This window comes from Acinonyx jubatus, chromosome X (assembly GCF_027475565.1).
Source record: "Acinonyx jubatus isolate Ajub_Pintada_27869175 chromosome X, VMU_Ajub_asm_v1.0, whole genome shotgun sequence".
Lineage (NCBI taxonomy): Eukaryota > Metazoa > Chordata > Mammalia > Carnivora > Felidae > Acinonyx > Acinonyx jubatus.
Genome location: NC_069389.1, coordinates 63,561,629 through 63,580,885, shown reverse-complemented (window position 1 = coordinate 63,580,885; position 19,257 = coordinate 63,561,629). Strand labels below are relative to the sequence as shown.

General features: G+C 34.2%; 1 protein-coding gene across 3 annotated transcripts in view; it reads right to left on the bottom strand.

Moving 5' to 3' along the window:
- Positions 1–1,449: 1,449 nt before the first annotated feature.
- TENT5D (terminal nucleotidyltransferase 5D) overlaps positions 1,450–19,257 on the bottom strand; it is an 86,172-nt gene continuing 68,364 nt past the window's right edge. The window contains exons 1-3 of one of the 3 annotated variants that reach the window (XM_015085565.3): positions 17,923–18,026; positions 17,394–17,440; positions 1,450–6,061 (exon numbers count right to left, since the gene is read on the bottom strand). In XM_015085565.3, coding sequence (XP_014941051.1) covers positions 4,870–6,042 — 1,173 coding nt within the window. In that variant the 5' untranslated portion in view covers positions 6,043–6,061; positions 17,394–17,440; positions 17,923–18,026 and the 3' untranslated portion in view covers positions 1,450–4,869. Of the gene's footprint in view, positions 6,062–17,393; positions 17,441–17,922; positions 18,027–19,257 lie in introns of those variants that run through there. The other 2 variants (XM_053201411.1, XM_053201412.1) reach the window with 2 other exon arrangements.

Below are 19,257 nucleotides of genomic sequence, written 5' to 3'. Positions count from 1 at the left end.
AGTTATTTTGACTTCACTGCCTGAGATACCATTGCTTTTTGAAGGCCTTTATTTTTTTTAATTTATTTATTTATTTAGAGAGAGAAAGACAGAGCACATGACCAGTGAAGGGCAGAGAGGGAGAGAGATAATCCCAAGCAGGCTCTGCACTGCCAGTGCAGACCCTGACATGAGGCTCAAACCCACAAACAGTGAGATCATGACATGAGCTGAAGTCAAGAGCCAGATGCTTAACCGACTCATCCACCCAGGTGCCCCTTGAAGGCATTTAATCCTAAGAATCCCAAAGCTACCCTACAAAACCCTCAAAACCATAAAGAAAATAACTTATGTAAAAATCCTTTTGTTCAAGAAGGTCACATGTAAGACTTAAAAAAATTATTTTCAATCCTCTTTATTCAAATATCCACTAATATATGTTCGGGTTGAATAATTTTATTGGGGAGAGGTGAACATTTGTTAAAACTTTTAAAACAGACATTTTAAATGTAAATGACTATGTAATACCAGTTTTTATTTAAAAACATTTTATTAGTGACTACTACAAATATACTGGAATTCCTTTTTTAACTGATTTTATAACTTAAAGATATTACAATATCTTTATTATTTTTCCATTTGGTATTGAAGCCACATTTTATATAGAAATGTTTTTTATGTTGTCTTTCTATGATAAAAATGAAATTTCTGAATAAGATATTAGTGTGAACTTTCATATCACTCTCTACTGTCATTTTCATGGAGACCAATCTCCCCCACTGATTATTAGCATACCAATGTTAAAACAAGAATTCAATCTTAGGATCCTAGGTTCTCTAGTTGAGCCAAAGGACCAAGTGTGACTTGGTCACATTTTATTTATAATGTAAAGTGGACTACTCACTAGAATTTTAGAGAACAGTTCAAATTCTACCACCAGTCTACAATTTATAACAAGTAAATTTTCATAAATCATCATGAAACCACTTAAATTGGATTTAACAGGGTTATTCAATCCATCACTTTTAATTTGGAATCATAAGAGAAAATTTTGCAAAGAGGGCTCTCTGAAGACACTTCTCTCTTAAGACACTTATTCATTTACAGGGGTTATTTTCTTGCTCTTTCAAAGACTACATCTAAACCAAAAGGGGTTTCTATTGTTTCAAACACTAATGCAATTCATTTAGCACTACTTGTGACATAACAATTTTGTGAATAATAACTTCACATCCCCCATATTAAAGAAAAACAAAACTAGAAGTGTAATGTGTTGAGCTTAAATATCACCTGTTACAAGTTAAATTTATTTACAGACACCATATACTCTAAATGGTATGTTTTTGCTCAAACTGACAAAATTTGAGGAAATCTGTTTCCTTAAGAAAGCACCTAAAAGCAATACAATGACATTTCAACAAATTAGTTCCTTTCATTTATACATGCTAAAAAAGTGTTCATAAAAGGGAGCAGTGGATCAGCAATACGATTTCCAAACTTGTAACTTTTAACATTGTAACATACAGAATATGACCACAAAAGAACAGAAGTGAAAAGAAAACATCATTAAAAGTATTTTCTTTTAAAATGCAAAGCAAATAAATCCTAAAGTACTTTAAAATATTGGGTTTTAGGCCTTGACAAAATGGTCTTTATAAGAATACTTTTCAAACTGTAGTCCCACAAACCTCCCAATCCTGTTTTAATGTTAAGTTACAGACTCAATTATTTTTTTTAAATCCTCTATAAATGGAACTGCCATATTCATAGATCAATATAATTTTGATAAGCATTACAAACTTTAAAACTTCAAATTTTTTCTCAATTGTAAACTTTTAACTCTCTATATTTTCAAAGATGGATGAATCCTTCCAGATAATAGATCCATGCATGAAAAGAGTTTTAATCATATCTCAGACATTTTGCATATTGACCCTTATCAATACCTAAAAACTAAAATATGGCTAAAGGCAAATTTTAAAAATTGTTTATTTTGCATGAATTTTAATAGAACATTTCTGAGATGATATTAACAAATGGAATTCGGGCCTAGGATATTTTCCCAGTTTTTTGGAGAAGTTCATAACTGTTCCATTTCTGTTATTTTGTCTTTAATTTAAATAACTTGTCTTCAACTTTCCTTGACAAACTGGACATCAGTCACTATCAGAATATCTCTGAATTTAAAAGCTACAAATAGTCTACTAATATAACTTTAATAATTATGTGAAAACGTCTGTGAAATGCAAGAATATTTTGGTTTAAAAAAATATGTACCTATAACTAACACCAACTGTGTCCCACTGATATGAATACTAGAACTATGTCAAACGATTTTTTTTTTGGTTTTGGTTAGGTTTCTGAGAAGAAAAAACAATTCCCAAACTAAGACTCAGTGTTGAATTTGTATAAAATAAAAGAGGAAAAGACAACATTTCTCTCTTGTAATGAAATGACATATGCTCTAGAGTCAAATTTAACTAACATCTATTAACTCCTTTAGGCAAAGAATCTGGAGCTTTTTTTATAGGAAAATTTTCCCATTTATTATCTTAATGAACAGAATGAGGTAATACTGTATCTTAAGAAAACTAGCCTAATCCTGGAGAGATACTCATACGCTATTAAAGATAGATATTTTTCTGTTTGGTTAGAAGCAAAGGACAGCCTAGCTTGGAAAGAAAACCATGAGAGATCAAACTATAGCTTTCTCTTTAGTGATACCATTTCCATTCAACAGGTTTGGATTCTCTTTCTTGAGAAAATCTTATATACCAAGTCTGAGCTTTTATACTACAATGAAAACACATATTTGAAAATGTTAGGAGTAAGCTGGTAGCTTTCAGGCCATTCTTCCAGCAGTATGTAAAGCTTTAGGAGAACACCATAGAGAATTTCCTCTTTAGGGAAAAAAGAGTTCAAATTCACAATAGAACCAAAGAAAACTAAGGGAGCACATGAGGGATGTTTCCAAACAGCTTCAGAATTCTGCTATTCAGCATAAAATTCTATGGAAATACTGAATCTTTACCCATGACTCATAACTACTATAGTTCTTTTATTCCTAAATACTTTTCCCATATCTTTTGGAATTGTTTTTTGGTACTTAAACATAGCATATACTATTTCAGTTTTATGTGCAAGCACTCCCCCAACTGAAAACTAAAGATTATACTTTAGTACAGAAAGATAATTTTTCAGCCAATACACTATGTTAATAGATTACTAAATTTTCTCTTTAATGTGGTATTTATAAATTCTTTATTTGTCCCAAGCAAAGAGGTGAATCCATATAATGTTTAAAAGCCTTAGGGTTGTATGATTGATAAATATGTGCATGTGTAAATACACATAAATACATTTTAAATATAATTCTTTAAAAATATACTGATGGCCAGTGGTGTGGTGGTATAAAACATCTTGGAAATATTTATTTGAAAATGCCATATTTTATGTACTTTTTGTGTCCAGTACTGTAATACAGAGAAGACAGATTAAGCACAGTTTATAAGTGACAAATTCTCAGAATATGCCTTTTGGATCATGCTGTGATGAAAAAACTTATGATGGTCAATGAAAACTGAGATGGAAAAACAAAAAATCAGAAGCAAGTTAAAATGGTGAAGTTGTCTGATGGTCTTCTCTATATTCATTCAGGTTGGTTCATCTTCTCTCATCTCCATTAATATTGGTTATGCATTATTTTCTTCATTATGGGAAAAATATTGTTTTAATTCTATTGGTAGATCTGCTAGCAGCATACCTAATGTAGTAGGCAAATAGTCAGATACCTGATGAATGTATGCAATTGTTGGATAAAATATAGTATTATGCAAAAACTCACATGAAGAGGCACTTGAGTAGCATGTTAGAAACTGATCTTTAGTAAGAGCAAAGTGAAAAAATGCACTTCAATGAACAATAATGAAAATATTTTAACTTACTGATACTGAGTATCTCCAGATATATTAATACATTAGACAAATAGGTCCTAAAAATGATAAATACCATCCATAGCTAAAAAAAAACATTGCCTGTTTTTTTGTTATCTGCCATTTAGAGTCTCTAACATAATGATAAAAAATGTTCACATTCATAGTTGGTCATTTTCATTCTTTTCAACTTATTTAGGGGAAAAAAATGAAGACACTTATATAATTTTGATTGCAGTATTGATTTTACAGCTGGATGGTATTATTCTTCAGATCAACAACACTATTTGACAGTTAACAAATTGCTAATGTCCAGTGTTTTTAAGAAATATTTTTTTCAGTGTTCCTTGAAATAACAGTAGGATTTTGTATCTAACCCAATTTAATTGGAAAACAAAATAAGTGCTTATAAAGTCCAGAGTTTTAATCTCTTCTGAATCTGTTGTCTTTGAAATTAGGCATTTTTGTTAAGTATTGAAAACTCAGTGATGGTAATATTCACCAGAAAAAAATGGTGACGTGAATGAAACACAGGAATTGATTGAATAAAAAAATGTTGGCACTTATCTTTACTGTACCTTTGAATTTGAAAATATGAGTCTCTTATATTTTAATCAAAGATTCAGGCATCTGTCATGTATTTTTCAGGACAAATTTGAGTCTTACTTAAGACTTAGTAAGATCTGAAAATCATTTTAAGTGGTCCACAACATTTGAAAGTTATTATAGCTAATTAATAACACTTGAAAATCATTTACAGTGGGCAGTTTATAGATGATATTGTACTTACTATGATGGTTTAAGTTATAATTAATGGAAAATAGTTGATAACTGAAGAAATATAAAAAATAGATTTTAATTTTATGGATTTTGGAAACTTGCTTTTAAGAGGTGTTTAATTAAAGCAAAGTTTCTGGGGTGTGTGTGTGTGTGTGTGTGTGTGTGTGTGTGTGTGTGTTTAGACCATACCATTTGGCACATGAAAGTGCAGTGGTTGGTATGGTTGGAAAAAAATCGGTGGTGCTCCAGATGTTACATAATAATTAGGATACCCTCCCTCAGCAGCAAAGTATGGAGCAGGCTGATAAAAGCAAGTTACATTGTCTGTATTGGGTAAAATATTCTGTTCTCCAAGTACTTTTAAAGCCATAAGGGTGATCATATTGAGTGTCTGCCTTCTTTCATGACCCATAAGGCAAACAGTGCTTTCATTCACAACTCCACGCAAGGTCATAAGGTAGTCATATTTGCTATTTTCTTCACCTATGAAATGGTTACGGAGGTATGATTCAATCTTCTTTTGCTGTTCTACTACATCAGGAAAATCAATGAAGAATCTAGAACACATGTAACGTTCCAGTGTCTTGATTTCTGCTTCACAAGCTGGTTTAAAATCACGAACCAGCAAGTTGCTGTACTTCAGAAGGCCACCACCTCTAATCTCTTCAGGTTTTCTAGTAGATATAAGCTTGTATTGCAAATGTGTCATTGCTTCTTGGAAGTCTCCATACATGCTTTCAGCTATCACAACAGGATAATATTCTTTGCTTAGCCTAGCATTTTTGTCACTGTAAAATTCTAACATGGGATCCAAAACAATTTGAAAGGAATCAACACTAAATTCAAATTGCCGTCTGAGTGAATTCACAAATTTTAGCTCTACATTTTTTCCAGTGTTGTTTGAAAGAGAAATGAGACTCCAACGATCATGCATATTGCAAACTTTGACCATCTTCTGCACATAAGCCTCTTTCATGATCTTTAGGGTGATCTTTTCCTTTTTCACACCTTTTGGTAAAAAGTCCAGTAGACAACCTAGAACTGCATCCTTAATAACTTGAAATTCCTGATCACTTGGTAATTCAACACCAAAAATAACATCAAGATCCTTATAGCTGATTCCACTGTGGCTTGCAAGTATATAACTAGCTGTGGAACCATTCAGTCGGGAATCTTTAACAATAATTCCTTGCTCTATCAATTGGTCTTTCACAACATGAATGATATCTTTTGGTTTTACTTCCAATGTGGGGAAATTTCCCCTTCCATGAATTGGAATTACTTCATCTAACACTTGATCCAGTATTATAACTTGATCCCAAGTGAGATTGCTAAATCTGATTTCAGACATTGTAAGATCAGGAGATCAACTAGAAAGCAAGCAAATATTGAGAGGAAATGTTAGCATCACAAAATCAGTGTTATACTTAAAGCATACGAAAAAGTTAAAAATAGACTTACCCTCATAAACAAAACTAATACTAGGAAGTAAATTGTCACTGTTCCTAATTGTGTTTAAATATATTTTTAAAGTTTTTATTTAAATTCCAGTTAGTTAACATACAGTGTAATATTAGTTTCAGGTGTACAATATAGTGATTCAACACTTTCATTCAATAGCCAGTACTCAATCACAGCAAATGCACTCCTTAATCCCCATCACCTATTTTACCCATTTCCCCACCCACCTTCCCTCTGGTAACCATAAGTTGTTCTTAATAGCTAAGTGAAATAAAAGCCACTATGATTATGTCAAAATTGTTAGATCCACTAGTGCATGCAAACAGACATTCTCAAGGAATTGTTAGAAATGTAATTATTTTGTTATGTAAGATGGTGGCCTTTCTCAATCTTTCTTCATGTAAATACTATAATGATTGTATTTGGTATAATTTTTTTTTCATGAAATAAGCATAGTACATCACTGACATTAGTTGTCATTAATTTAAAGTGAGATCAAAGAGCATGTCTGTGTGTGTTAGACCCAGCTGACTGAAGGCATGATGTTTAGAAGCAATGCATAGAATCTTTAATCCAAAAGATATAAGGAATTATGGTTTCATATATATTACGGCTCTCATTTTAAAGATTACTGAAGTCCATTAGGTTATGAATTCCTTGAATTGCCTGAGGATATAAGGATAGCACCTAACTTATCATCTCTTCTATGTGCCCAGTAACTCTGAGAAATGTTGAAGGAGGAGCACCTGGGTGGCTCAGTCGGTTAAGTGTCTGACTCTTGATTTTGGCTTAGGTCATGATCTCAAGGTTTGTGAGTTCAAGCCCCACCTTGGGCTCTACGCTGACAGTGCACAGCCTGCTTGGGATTCTCTCTCCCCTTCTATTTCTGCCACTCCCCTGCTTGTACATTCTTTCTCTCTCAAAATAAAGAAATAAAAAAAAGAAATGTTGAAGGAAATAATAAATGTCATTTTAAAATGAAGAACAGGGAAAAAATGCAAAACAGGGGCACCTGGGTGGCTCAGTCAGTTGAGTGTCTGACTTAGGTTCAGGTCATGATTTCATGGTTCTTGGGTTCCAGACCTGCATCAGGCTCTGTGCTGACAGCTCAGAGCCTGGAGCCTGCTTTGGATTCTGTGTCTTCCTCTCTCACTGCCCCTCCCCATCTTGCACTCTCTCTTAAAAATAATAAATATGTGGGGCGCCTGGGTGGCTCAGTCGGTTAAGCGTCCGACTTCAGCTCAGGTCAGGGTGGCTCAGTCGGTTAAGCGTCCGACTTCAGCTCAGGTCACGATCTCACAGTCCGTGAGTTCGAGCCCCACGTCGGGCTCTGGGCTGATGATGGCCCAGAGCCTGGAGCCTGCTTCCGATTCTGTGTCTCCCTCTCTCTCTGACCCTCCCCCGTTCATGCTCTGCCTCTCTCTGTCTCAAAAATAAATAAACGTTAAAAAAAATTAAAAAAAATAATAAATATGAAAAAAACTAAAAAAATAAATAAATAAAATGAAAAACAAATGAGACTACTATATTTTTCTCCAAAATGGGGGCAAAGATATAAAAAAACTGTAAGATTCCTGAGCTTTAAAAACTGTTTTCTGCAGACATACAGTATGATATGCTCAGGAAACTTTACAGTTTGGAGTTAAGAAATTTAAAGTTATAAATACTATATGTGCAATTGTTAAATATAAGTCTATTATGTAATTAGGTACAATTACAGTTATTAAATGGATCTTCAAATACTCTAGTAAGCTGTCAAGCAGATATATCTAGGAAAATAAATAAAGCTAGTTATGGATGTAGCTTTGGGTTTAGGCTTTCTTTCATGAATACTAGAAATTAAAAAAAACATATGAAGTTTAAGGCATATTTATATAGATAGTATTCATATTTTTCCCATGTAAATGTGTATAGATAGTATTCATATTTTTCCCATGTAAGGAGGTATTAGAACAGAATATCAATATTTAGAATTTAGTGTTGTATGTTTCCCTAGTAGACTAGAGCAAATATTATCATCTTATTTGACATCTGTAGAATCAGCTTTTTTCTTTTTTTGCTTTTTTTATTTGCTTGTTTATTTCCAGTATAAATAACATACAATGTTATATTAGTTTCAAATGTACAATATAGTGATTCAACAATTCTATACATTACTCAGTACTCATCACACATCATGATAAATGTAGTCTTTTTTTTTTCTTGAGAGACACGGAAATAGATGGCACAAATGAGGGAGGGACAGAGACAGAGAATCCCATGAGGGGCAGAGAAAGACAGAGAGAGAAGCAGGGCTCACCCGAAGTGGGCCTTGTGTTTTTTACCTGAAGTGGGGTTTGTGCTCACCTGAAGCAGGGCTCGAGCTCACCCAATGTGGACTTGAACTCACAAACCATGAGATCATGACCTGAGCTGAAGTCAGATGCTTAGCAACTGAGCCACCCAGGAGCCCACAGTAAGTGTACTCTTCATCCCCTTCCTCTATTTCACCCATCCCTCCACCCACCTCTCCTCAGGTAACCACCAGTTTGTTCTCTGTGTTCTGAGTTTAAGATTGTGTGTTTTTGTTTGTCTCTTTATTTCTTTCTTCATTTGTTTCTTAAATTCCACTTATGGGTGAAACCACATGGTATTTGGCTTTCTCAGACTGACTTTGATAGTCCAAGCACTGGCAAAAGATCAATTAAAGAATGGCAAATCTATGTCAGTGGGAATATAAGACTAAATCTATTGTTTCTGTATATGAAATCTCCATGTATATGAATATTGTTTCTGTATATGAAATCACCATATATATGAATAAAAGTACTTATTTTTATTATGTGATGAAATGGCCCATGTAATGTATTGTTTCATTTTAAGCCACATTAATTACTAATGCTCAGAAAGTTTTATTAGCAATGTCAATATCCAAATCAATCCTTAAAGATGAATGGGCTGAACTGACTACACACCAGGCTGTTGGAGTTTGGTTATTCATCCATCAAGTGAAATAGTATGTATATTGACTTTAGAACATTAGAAAAAATAAAATATTACATGAAGAATAGAATATGCAGTAAAAACTGGCATGCCTATTTCCTAATTTCTCTTCCTGAATTGTCACTGAATTGTTTCAAGCTAACAAAGTTTGTTATCCTCAAATTCTCAATCTAGAAAAATGATAATTCATAACATTGGCTGGCTTCATGTAAGGGCCTAAGGAAGATCAAGCATTTACCCAATATTTTAGAAATATCACATGTAAATTATTTAACTTTGATATAGAAAAAGTTTCCAAGTTCCTTTTTAATATGTAAATTTCTTTTGCAAATGGCAATTTTCCTTTCCTTAATGGTAAATTTCCTTTGTTAATATTAGTTAAAAGTTTAAAATTCAATCGTCTATTACCAGGCCTACAATCCCCATGTGAACCTAAACCTTTAATCACCAATCATCTGAAAATAAAGATCACTTACACTGATATACTGCCGTTATTAAAATTACCACATTTGGGGCACCTGGGTAGCTCAGTCAGTTGAGTGTCCACTTTGGCTCAGGTCATAATCTTGCGATTCTTGGGTTCCAGCCCCCATGTCGGGCTCTGTGCTGAAAGCTCAGAGCCTGGAGCCTGCTTCGGATTCTGTGTCTCCCCCTCTTTCTGCCCCTCCCATTCTCATGCTCTGTCTCTCTCTTTCTCTCAACAATAAATAAACGTTAAAAAAATAAAAAAAAAATTATCGCATTCTTTTCCATACAGAAGTTTCCAGGATATTTATGTGCAAATAAAACCATCCAAAGACACGACTAAGTTAACTGTCAGAATGCGGGAGTCCTTGATCAAAAGGTGTCCTTCAAATCAAGAAATAGGAAGTCTTACTTTGTATCTTGAATCTGCTCATAGATATAAGAGGAGGAAGGGAAGGGTCAGAATTTTGTTTCCCAGGCAGAATAATACTATGATCTTTCAAGGACAAGAAAGATGTTGTCCAAAGGTTAACTTTACCTTACACTAGAGAAGTAGTGTAGGGAAATTGATCATCATTGAACAACTATAGACTTGCTGCTTGATTACCCTATGTTAATGATACCCTGTGTTAATTACCCAAATTTCTGTTTTTCAGAATTATCTAGAGAGCTTTAAAAAAAATACACATACAGAATATTTTAGGCCTGGTATTTCTTGTTACAAAAGTAACAGTGACACCAACTTGCTAAAATGTAGGAAAACTGTCTTTGGTTGAGCAATATATTACTTAAATATCAAAATTGGAGCTTTGATAACCCGCTATTTTCTCTCATGTTTCTCTATGCACAACTATGTAAACATACTTTTTCTTAAGTTTATTTATTTATTTTGAGAGGGACAGACAGCATGAGAAGGGGAGGGGCAGAGAGAGAGAGAATCCCAAGCAGGCTCCACACCGCCAGCACAGACCCCCAATGCAGGGCTGAACCCACAAAACCGTGAGATCATGACCTGAGCCAAAACTGAGAGTTGGATGCTTAACTGACTGAGGCACCTAGGCACCCCCATAAGCATACTTTTTAAATCAAGCCTACTTCTGTATTGAATTAACATTATTACCAGCTGAGGAATTTCAAGCTACCATCTCACCAATCACCTCTACAGCTACATATACAGGAAATGCAAATTAGAATTTTAAAAAATAGTTTTAGAGAAAAGCATAATTATGAAAATAAATCTGTGATACACAAAAACACATATATACATATAGACATATATGAGCATACAAAATATTATGAACTATATGTCACAATGGAATAAATATACGTGATTTATATTGATCTGGAATCTATATATGCTTCCATCAATGCTCACCACTATAAACATGGATAATCAAGATTTGAGAGTAATGTTATGTTTTCCTGGCACATCTACTATTTTAGCATAATGCACAATATCCATATAATTTTGTAGTTACAGATTTCACACATGGCAATAAAATAATAAGACTTATCTTCATGTGGGGGTTATGGCTCAGCAGTTAACTTCATATAGCAAAATCAAATACTTATATATCAATAACAACAAATATTATAAAACTTGGAAAATTTAATTTGAATTGCTGAACCAAAGAGCATGGATAAATATAAACTTTGGATGACTGATGGATATCATATTAAAGGTGGGAAAATGCCAACAAAACCATTCACAATGCTTAAGTTTACCTTGGATACAGTGCAGTTCTTAGTTACTGAAAGTATGTTTATTGAACATAAAATATAAAGCTATATTTTCAAAGACTAACAGCTCAAATTATAGGCAGAAATCCTTCAATAATGCATCATGTAAACTCAAACAGAAGTACAAAATCTGAAATTCCTAATTATTCATCTCCAAATGAGGAAATCAGCAGTAGTTCACTATTTTGCAGAGTATATAAATCTCGTTCTCTCTGACTTGTCCCAATTTACTCATCCTTAAAGCTATCACTTTTTCCATCTACTTTAACTAATATTAGTGTGCCCCAAATGTATCCAACTATAGTAAACACAGAACGTGGTTTCCATTATTCAATTGGCTAAATTCACTGGAGTGCAAGGCAAGATGAGTAAATTGCCAAGATTTCACAAAGAATTACAAATAGATACTTATATAATAAAGCATAATTGTTCTCCCTATCACCACCTTATGGTCCTTCTGACTACAGGACAAAAAGGAAAACTTAGCCACTGTTTTCAATTTGTATTAATACTAGAATAGTATTTCCAAAGAGAGAGAAAAAAGGCTTAAGACTTACGCTGGAAAGACTACCTCAAGAATGCAATACAGTTGAATTAATGTGATGATTCAGTGGATCCTTTAATGAAGATAGGAATTTTCATTTTATCATTGAACAAAATAATGAATCAACCAGTAAAACTGCAGGAAGAAAAAAATGCAACGATGGGGTTCTTTGAAAAATGTATGTACAAGTAATCTAGTGATCCTTGGCCAGTAGTCCTACAAATAATACACACACACACACAGACACACACACACAGACACATATACACAGACAGACAAAGAGAAAGTTTCAGGTGTACAACAGTGATTCAACTTCTCTGTACTTATGCTATGCTCACCACAAGTGATGATAGCTGAAGGTTTTAAAATGGGATACGTGAAGTTTTAAAAATGTATATAAAGTAAGATGGAAGTTAAAAAACTCTAAAAGAACCAGTTTTCCTTTCAATTCACTAGTTCTTTGTTCTGCTAAACTTCGAGTAGGTTTTGCTTACAAGGAGACATAGAAATAAGCCTGTGTATAGAGTCTAACTGTAGATGCAAAATATTTTAAGGTAAATTCATTCTTTTTATTCATTTTTACATTCTTTTAATTCCAGTATAGTTAACATGAAGTGTTATATTAGTTTCAGGTGTATAATATAGTGATTCAACAGTTCCATACATCACCCAGGGCTCATCATGACAAGAGCACTCCCTAATCCCCATCAGCTATTTCACCCATCCCCCCACAACCTCCCCTCTAGTAACCATCAATTTGTTCTCAATAATTAAGAGTCTGTTTCTTGACTTGTCTCTTTATTTTTCTTTGCTCGTTTTTTTTTTAATTCCACATGAGTGAAATCATATGGTATTGTCTTTCTATGACTGACTTATTTCAGTTAGCATTATACTCTCTAGCTCCATCCATGTCACTGCAAGTGGCAAGATTTCACTCTTTTTATGGCTGGATAATATTCCATTGCACTCTTAATAATAAATACTAACATTAAGTTCTGTGGACAACCCATAAAATTATTTTTATAAACATCATAATCACAATATATTTATCAATCTAAATAGGCAGCTATTTTATAATCTGTTAAAAATAAATATCTTGACTAAAAGTCATTGATTATAATAAAGTATTTGCGTGTTCATCTTTGTGGATTTTTCTGTTAGGCCATTACATTCAAAAGATTTAATTACAAAGAATTAATTTTACCTAAATTTTAATTTCAGGTAAAATTTAGCAAAGGATGAATGTTTTAAAAGAAAAAGTGTAAACATTTGAAAGGGAAGCTGTGTATTTCCAAAGTTTTTAATATAGATAAAAATTCTAATATTTGTTTATAATCTAATTTAGAATGCTTATATGAAGCCTCTATTATTGTGTGTATGCAATTTTTATATGATTGACCACAGTGCTTAAGTCCTAGAACAAATCTTGTATCACAAAACAGTATATTATTTATGCCATAATGCACTGTTGATGTTACAATTCTATAGCATTTAAAGATTTGGAAGTGACTTCTCACTATCAGTTCACTTTTGGCATTAGTCATTTTCAAATTTAGTTCTGAAGAATAAATCTCATCACATTGATGCTATAACAGTTCCAATTTACATTACTTCAAAAACTATTTTATTAGTACAGAATTCTACTAATAAAACAAATGGGTTCATTTTTCAAAGTTATAGCCTCTTACAAATGTACTTCAGACAATGATGAAACTTAAGAAAAAGATGTTTATTTAAATTTTTTTCTTAATTAAAAAATGTTTTAATTATGTTAAAAACACGTGTAATAACTTTATTTTCAATGAATAGAAGTGGCAAAGTGCTCAGAGACGTCACTGGACTTAAAATTAGGCTTGGGGGTACCTGGGTGACTCAGTCGGTTGAGTGTCTGACTCTTGGTCATGATCTCACAGTTCGTGAGTTCGAGACCCACATTGGGCTCTGCGCTCACAGTTTGGAGTCTGCTTGGGATTCATTCTCTCTCTCTCTCTCTCTCTGTGTCCCTTCCCCATTTGCTCTCTCTCTCTCTCTCTCTCTCTCTCTCTCTCTCTCAAAAATAAGCAACAACAAAAAAATAGGCTTGGGCCATGGAGCGAGAAGTAGAAAAATGTCAACTTCTCATGTACCAAAAGATAGTAGAAGTGTTCAAGATTTCTAGTTTCTACTCATACTCATAAAAACGCAGGCAGGTAGATTCTATTTTAGCGTTATTAACATCCTAGTCTGTCATCCTCTTCACTTTATGACCATCTCTTTTCAAACACTGCTTAGCTCTAATTTTCATTCTAACACTGGTTTTACAGAAAATTTACATGAATTCCTGGTTTCCTGCCATTTATGATTAGGGAAATAACTTGTTCTTGAAATTCTTACATGTGGATATAACTATGCTAAAAGAGGGGTTTTAAGTTAAAAAGCTAAGATAGAAGGTGCATTGGAATAATTAAGATCAACATGCCAGGGGTGCCTGGGTGGGTTAGTGGGTTAAGTGTCCTACTTCAGCTCAGGTCATGATCTCGTGGTTCATGGGTTCGTGCCCCACATTGGGCTCTGTGCTGACAGCTCAAAGCCTGGAGCCTGCTTTGGATTCTGTGTCTCCCTCTCTCCCCTCTCTACCCCCACCCATGATCTGTCTCTTTCTCTCAAAAATAAACATTAAAAAAATTTATAAAAAAAGATCAACATGCCAGACACCTAGAGAAAACAATACAAAAGCCAAATGAGAAATAGCTCTGGATTTAAAAGCATGATGCTCAGAAGCTTAAAAACGAGCTACCTTCCCCCCAGGTTAAACCTCTGCCTCTAATTCCAGAGAAATCTTATCATTTCCTTCCCATTCTGCCCCAATCCATAAATATACTTTGTGTTTGTTTATAGTTTTTAACTTGCCGTGGATGTTATTTGTTGCTTCAAAGTGTTAAAAGTATGCAGTGTTCTAAGGAAATCATCTCCCAAATGCTTTCAGGTTTAGTGCCAATCCCTTACAGTGGGAAGTGAGAGAGCTCTCAGTAATACTTCTTTCTTCCTTTTTCCCTCTGCTCTTTATATAAGTGGCTGATAAAGGCTGATAGCTATGCAGATTCAACCAAATCAGGCTTCTTTTGCTTCTAATGTACCTGATACAAAGAGTTGCTGCCTCTCCAAACTGTCATTAACCTCAAATAAGGGAGCTAGCCAGAGAGAACTCTATTTCCCTTTGGAGGGAATGACAGGGTGCACAGATCACTGAGAAGGCTCTGAAGTACAACAGGCTTCTGGGCAAGCTGTGAGCTAAAGCAACCTAGTGAGAACAAAGCTCCATCCCCTTAGCACTGACCCTGTTCAGTTCACCATGACTCTCACAATAAACCCAGTAACCAGGTAAACATTCTACAAGTCATTCCAGATCTGTTGCCTTTTGTAGATAACCCTGTCAACACACACAGATCAAGGATTCTCTGGAGATTAAAAGAGATTCCAGAATTATAGCCAACAACATATATACCTTCCATATGACTCAGGAACACTACCTGAAGAAGGAGGAAAGTAGGAACTCACTAAAATGCTCAATGAAAAAGCCTCAGTATTAAAAAAAAAATCTGTTAGCCTGTTTCCCCTTCTCCCTTCACAGCACCTTCTTGGCCATAAGAATTCACTTCACCAACTATTGGTCTCTTCAAATCTGTCCAGACAACTGGAGGGGGGCAGGGATGTCATGCTACAATGAGGCTTGGGAGGGGGGGCTGCTGATAAGCACAGAGAAGAAGGGAAAGGGTGGCCAAAGAGAAAGAATGAGAAATGTAGGAATTAAAAGGAAAGGAATAAAGGGAGAAGGAAGGAAAGAGATTAAGAAAGAAAGTGTACAGAAAGCAAGCACTTGTATCAGCTGCCAGGGCCCCTAAGCTGTTGCTGTCCAAGGGCAAGTGGGTACGGACAGTATTTCCCCCAACAGACCCCTCTAGCTCCACTCACCTACCCTACAAACTTCCCTTCCTCCCAGGCTAATCCCCCTTGTAGTGTAAGACCACTTCTATGGCAACCTATAGGTACACAATTTAAGGTGGCCTATAGTGTTGAGCCTACCTGCCCCACGCCAGTGATCTCTCCATTACTTTCCTTTTTCCTTTAGTGCTGAACTTTGTCCAGTGGAATACTACTACTTTTTCTCCCTCCCCACACAGAAAACCCTCCCCAAATACTGTCTGACATGTTTTTCCCCAAAACACACACCTACCATATATCCTCCTCCTTCCTATACCTCTTCAATCATGGGCAACATAAACACAAACTTAAATTCATGCTCAGAGGGCAGTTTTTCTGAAACAAGTGGCTTTTTCCCCTCGTTTTCTCTTTTTTCCTTAAGTCTCTCCATCATGAAGACTTCCCTCTCTCACCGAATACCTTCTGCCCCTGGAGGCCATGGGTGACCCAGTCGGTTAAGCATCTGACTTCAGCTGAGATCATGATCTCACTGTTCATGCGTTCAAGCCCTACATTGGGCTTGCTGTTGTCAGCACAGAGCCTACTTCAGATCCTCAGTCCCTCTCTCTCTGTCCCTCCACCATGCATGCTTTCTCTCTCAAAAATAAACAAACATTAAAAAAATACCTTCTGCTCTTGGTTTGCCTAGAAATATAGGTCCTTATAGTTTCTCCCATATTTATAGCTACTTCTAACAAGAGAAAACAGCTGGATAGCATTTTTAAAATTGTTTTTAATGTTTATTTATTTTTGAGACAGAGCACAAGCAGGGGAGGGGTAGAGAGAGAGAGAGGGAGACACAGAATCCAAAGCAGGCTTCAGGCTCTGAGATGTCAGCACAGAACCCAACTTGGGACTTGAACTCATGAGCCATGAGATCATGACCTGAGCCAAAGTCGGATGCTTAACTGACTGAGCAACCCAGGTGCCCCTGGATGGAATTTTTTAAAGAGACAATTTCAAAATGCAGTCTTTGATAATTTAAAGTAGAATTGCCTTAATGAAATCCACTAAGTTTATAATCAATAATATTAAATGTATTAATCTATTATTATTAATTTTAATTCCAGTACAGTTAACATACTGTGACAACATAATGATGCAACAATTCCATATATTATCCAGTATTCATCACAACAAGTACACCCCTTAATTTCCATCACCTAATTCACACATCCCCCGACCCACCTCCTCTCTGGTAATCATCAGTTTGTTCTCTAGTTAAGAGTCTGTTTCTTGGTTTGTATCCCTGTCTTTCTCCTTTTTTCTTGTTTCCTCATTTGTTTGGTTTCTTTTTTTTAAAAGTAGAATTGTCTTAATGAAATCCACTAAGTTTATCATTAGTAACATTAAAAGTATTAATCTGATTATTGTTTCCAAACTTTACTTCCATTAAATTCTTCTACTAGCATAAAATAAAGTTCACTTTTAAGGGTACCTCAAGACTATACAAAAGAGACAACTAATGGGTGGTTTATAAAAGGAAAAGTAAATCTGGAAAGGCAGTTCAGTATTATAGAAAAAATATATATGTAAATATGCTTGATTACCTGGCTGCAATATTCTTTCACTGGTATGTAGTAAACACACTTGATACCTAAAAAAAAGTGAGGTACAGACTTTAATACTTCACTTGAGAAATGTGTGAAGTTAAAATTTTCAAAATCATTCACTATCTGGCTATTTATTGAAACGTAAATGTGTTAGTCGATTAATCTGGAGAAAGTTGTAATTCCCTTACCCTGGAGTTGTGAATAAACATAATTCTTTACACTACATCAACATACCAGTTATATTTTGTCTCTCATCTATCATCATTGACATAAGCACAGAGAGTAAAATATAAAAATAATTACTGATGCCTTTTTCATCACATTGAGTTCTATTTTTTACCACAGCTATAATTATAGACACAATTAGTAACAAAACAGCTAATTTTCTAAGAAATTCAGTCCATATTTTAGTTGAGTAAAGTAAGTTTTCAAATGAAATGTAATCACAATGTCAATTTCAATGTCTACTCATAGCTGAAACTAAAAGGAAAAAGTAATTAAACTCCCTTTTTATGAGATTTCTCACCGTGTCTTTTCGTAGCACACTTTTTTGAATTTAACAACACTACTACTCTGAAGATTAACTTCCTTCTCCAGAGTTCCCCATCAACTGATCTCCCCACATTCTCTGAAACTCACTTGCCACAACACAATGGATACTGTTGCCAGGAGACCAAGAATATTACTGTTGCATCATTAATGCTCTTATAAAAATATTTTAAAATGAGAAATTTATATAAGGAAATTCTAAGTCTGAAATCTCAAAAGAATCCAAAGCTACATGAGACATTTTGAATATTAAAAATGCATTCCTAAGTTACTTTGACTTTAATAAAAATAGTAAAGACAAATTTTTATGAATTTTTTAATGAAATTATCAAAATTGAGAAGATAGGCAAGCAAATAGATTATAGATAGGAAATATCTGTGAAAGCCAATGATCCAAAGGAGATGTTTTGGATAGTCCATGTAGTCATTTTGCAGTGAAATGTAGAAGGGAATAAGTACACTTTGGAAGGGCCAAAGATCAAACAAGACACTTGCTCAATTTTTCCTTGGCACTAAAGTATATGTCAGAGGAAGAAGAAACAATTTTTGAATAAGATCTAACAATACATCATGTACATGAAGGAGATCATGTTAAATCAGAGCTTAATTTGAATAGGAAAATATATCTGTTCAGTTTCTAAAGGAAAAATACATAAGTTACATGACATTTCATATGTCATACTGAATATAGACTTTAAAATTTTAACTTTTTGAGTGTAGAACATTTAAACATGTAATTAAGTGGTAATAATAACTAAAATTATATAATGCTCATAATGTGTCAGGTACTAAGTGCTTTAATTAAGTCATGTAATTCTCACTCAAAAAAAAAAATGTAAAGAAAATCAAAAGGCCCAAGATTCAGATGACAAAAACAAAGAACAAATTATACAAAGAAATTAGTGAGTAGAGTAATAGATATAATAGCCCAGGATTAACGAAGAGATCAATAGGCACAAGTCGGGGGACGGGGTTTTAAGTAGAATTTAAAAAAATAAAACAATGTAGTAATAAAACAAGACAGTACATTTAACAGTGAAGAAGATGATGGAAGGAGTCTTGGGAAAATAAAAAGACAAAAGTCAAAAGACAACTATCATTAAGTAGCTGTTTAGTGATCCAAATGTCTTATTTAAGTCCCATTCACTCCAAAGGTTACAATTCCCAACTTGATTAATTGTGCCATATCTCTTTTGACTTAGTTTGATACATTTAAAAATTCATTAAATATACTTTTTTTTCAAATAGGAGTGATTTTAGAAATAACTGAGTGGGAACTGTCACATTTTAGGACAAAACACTGAATTTCTTC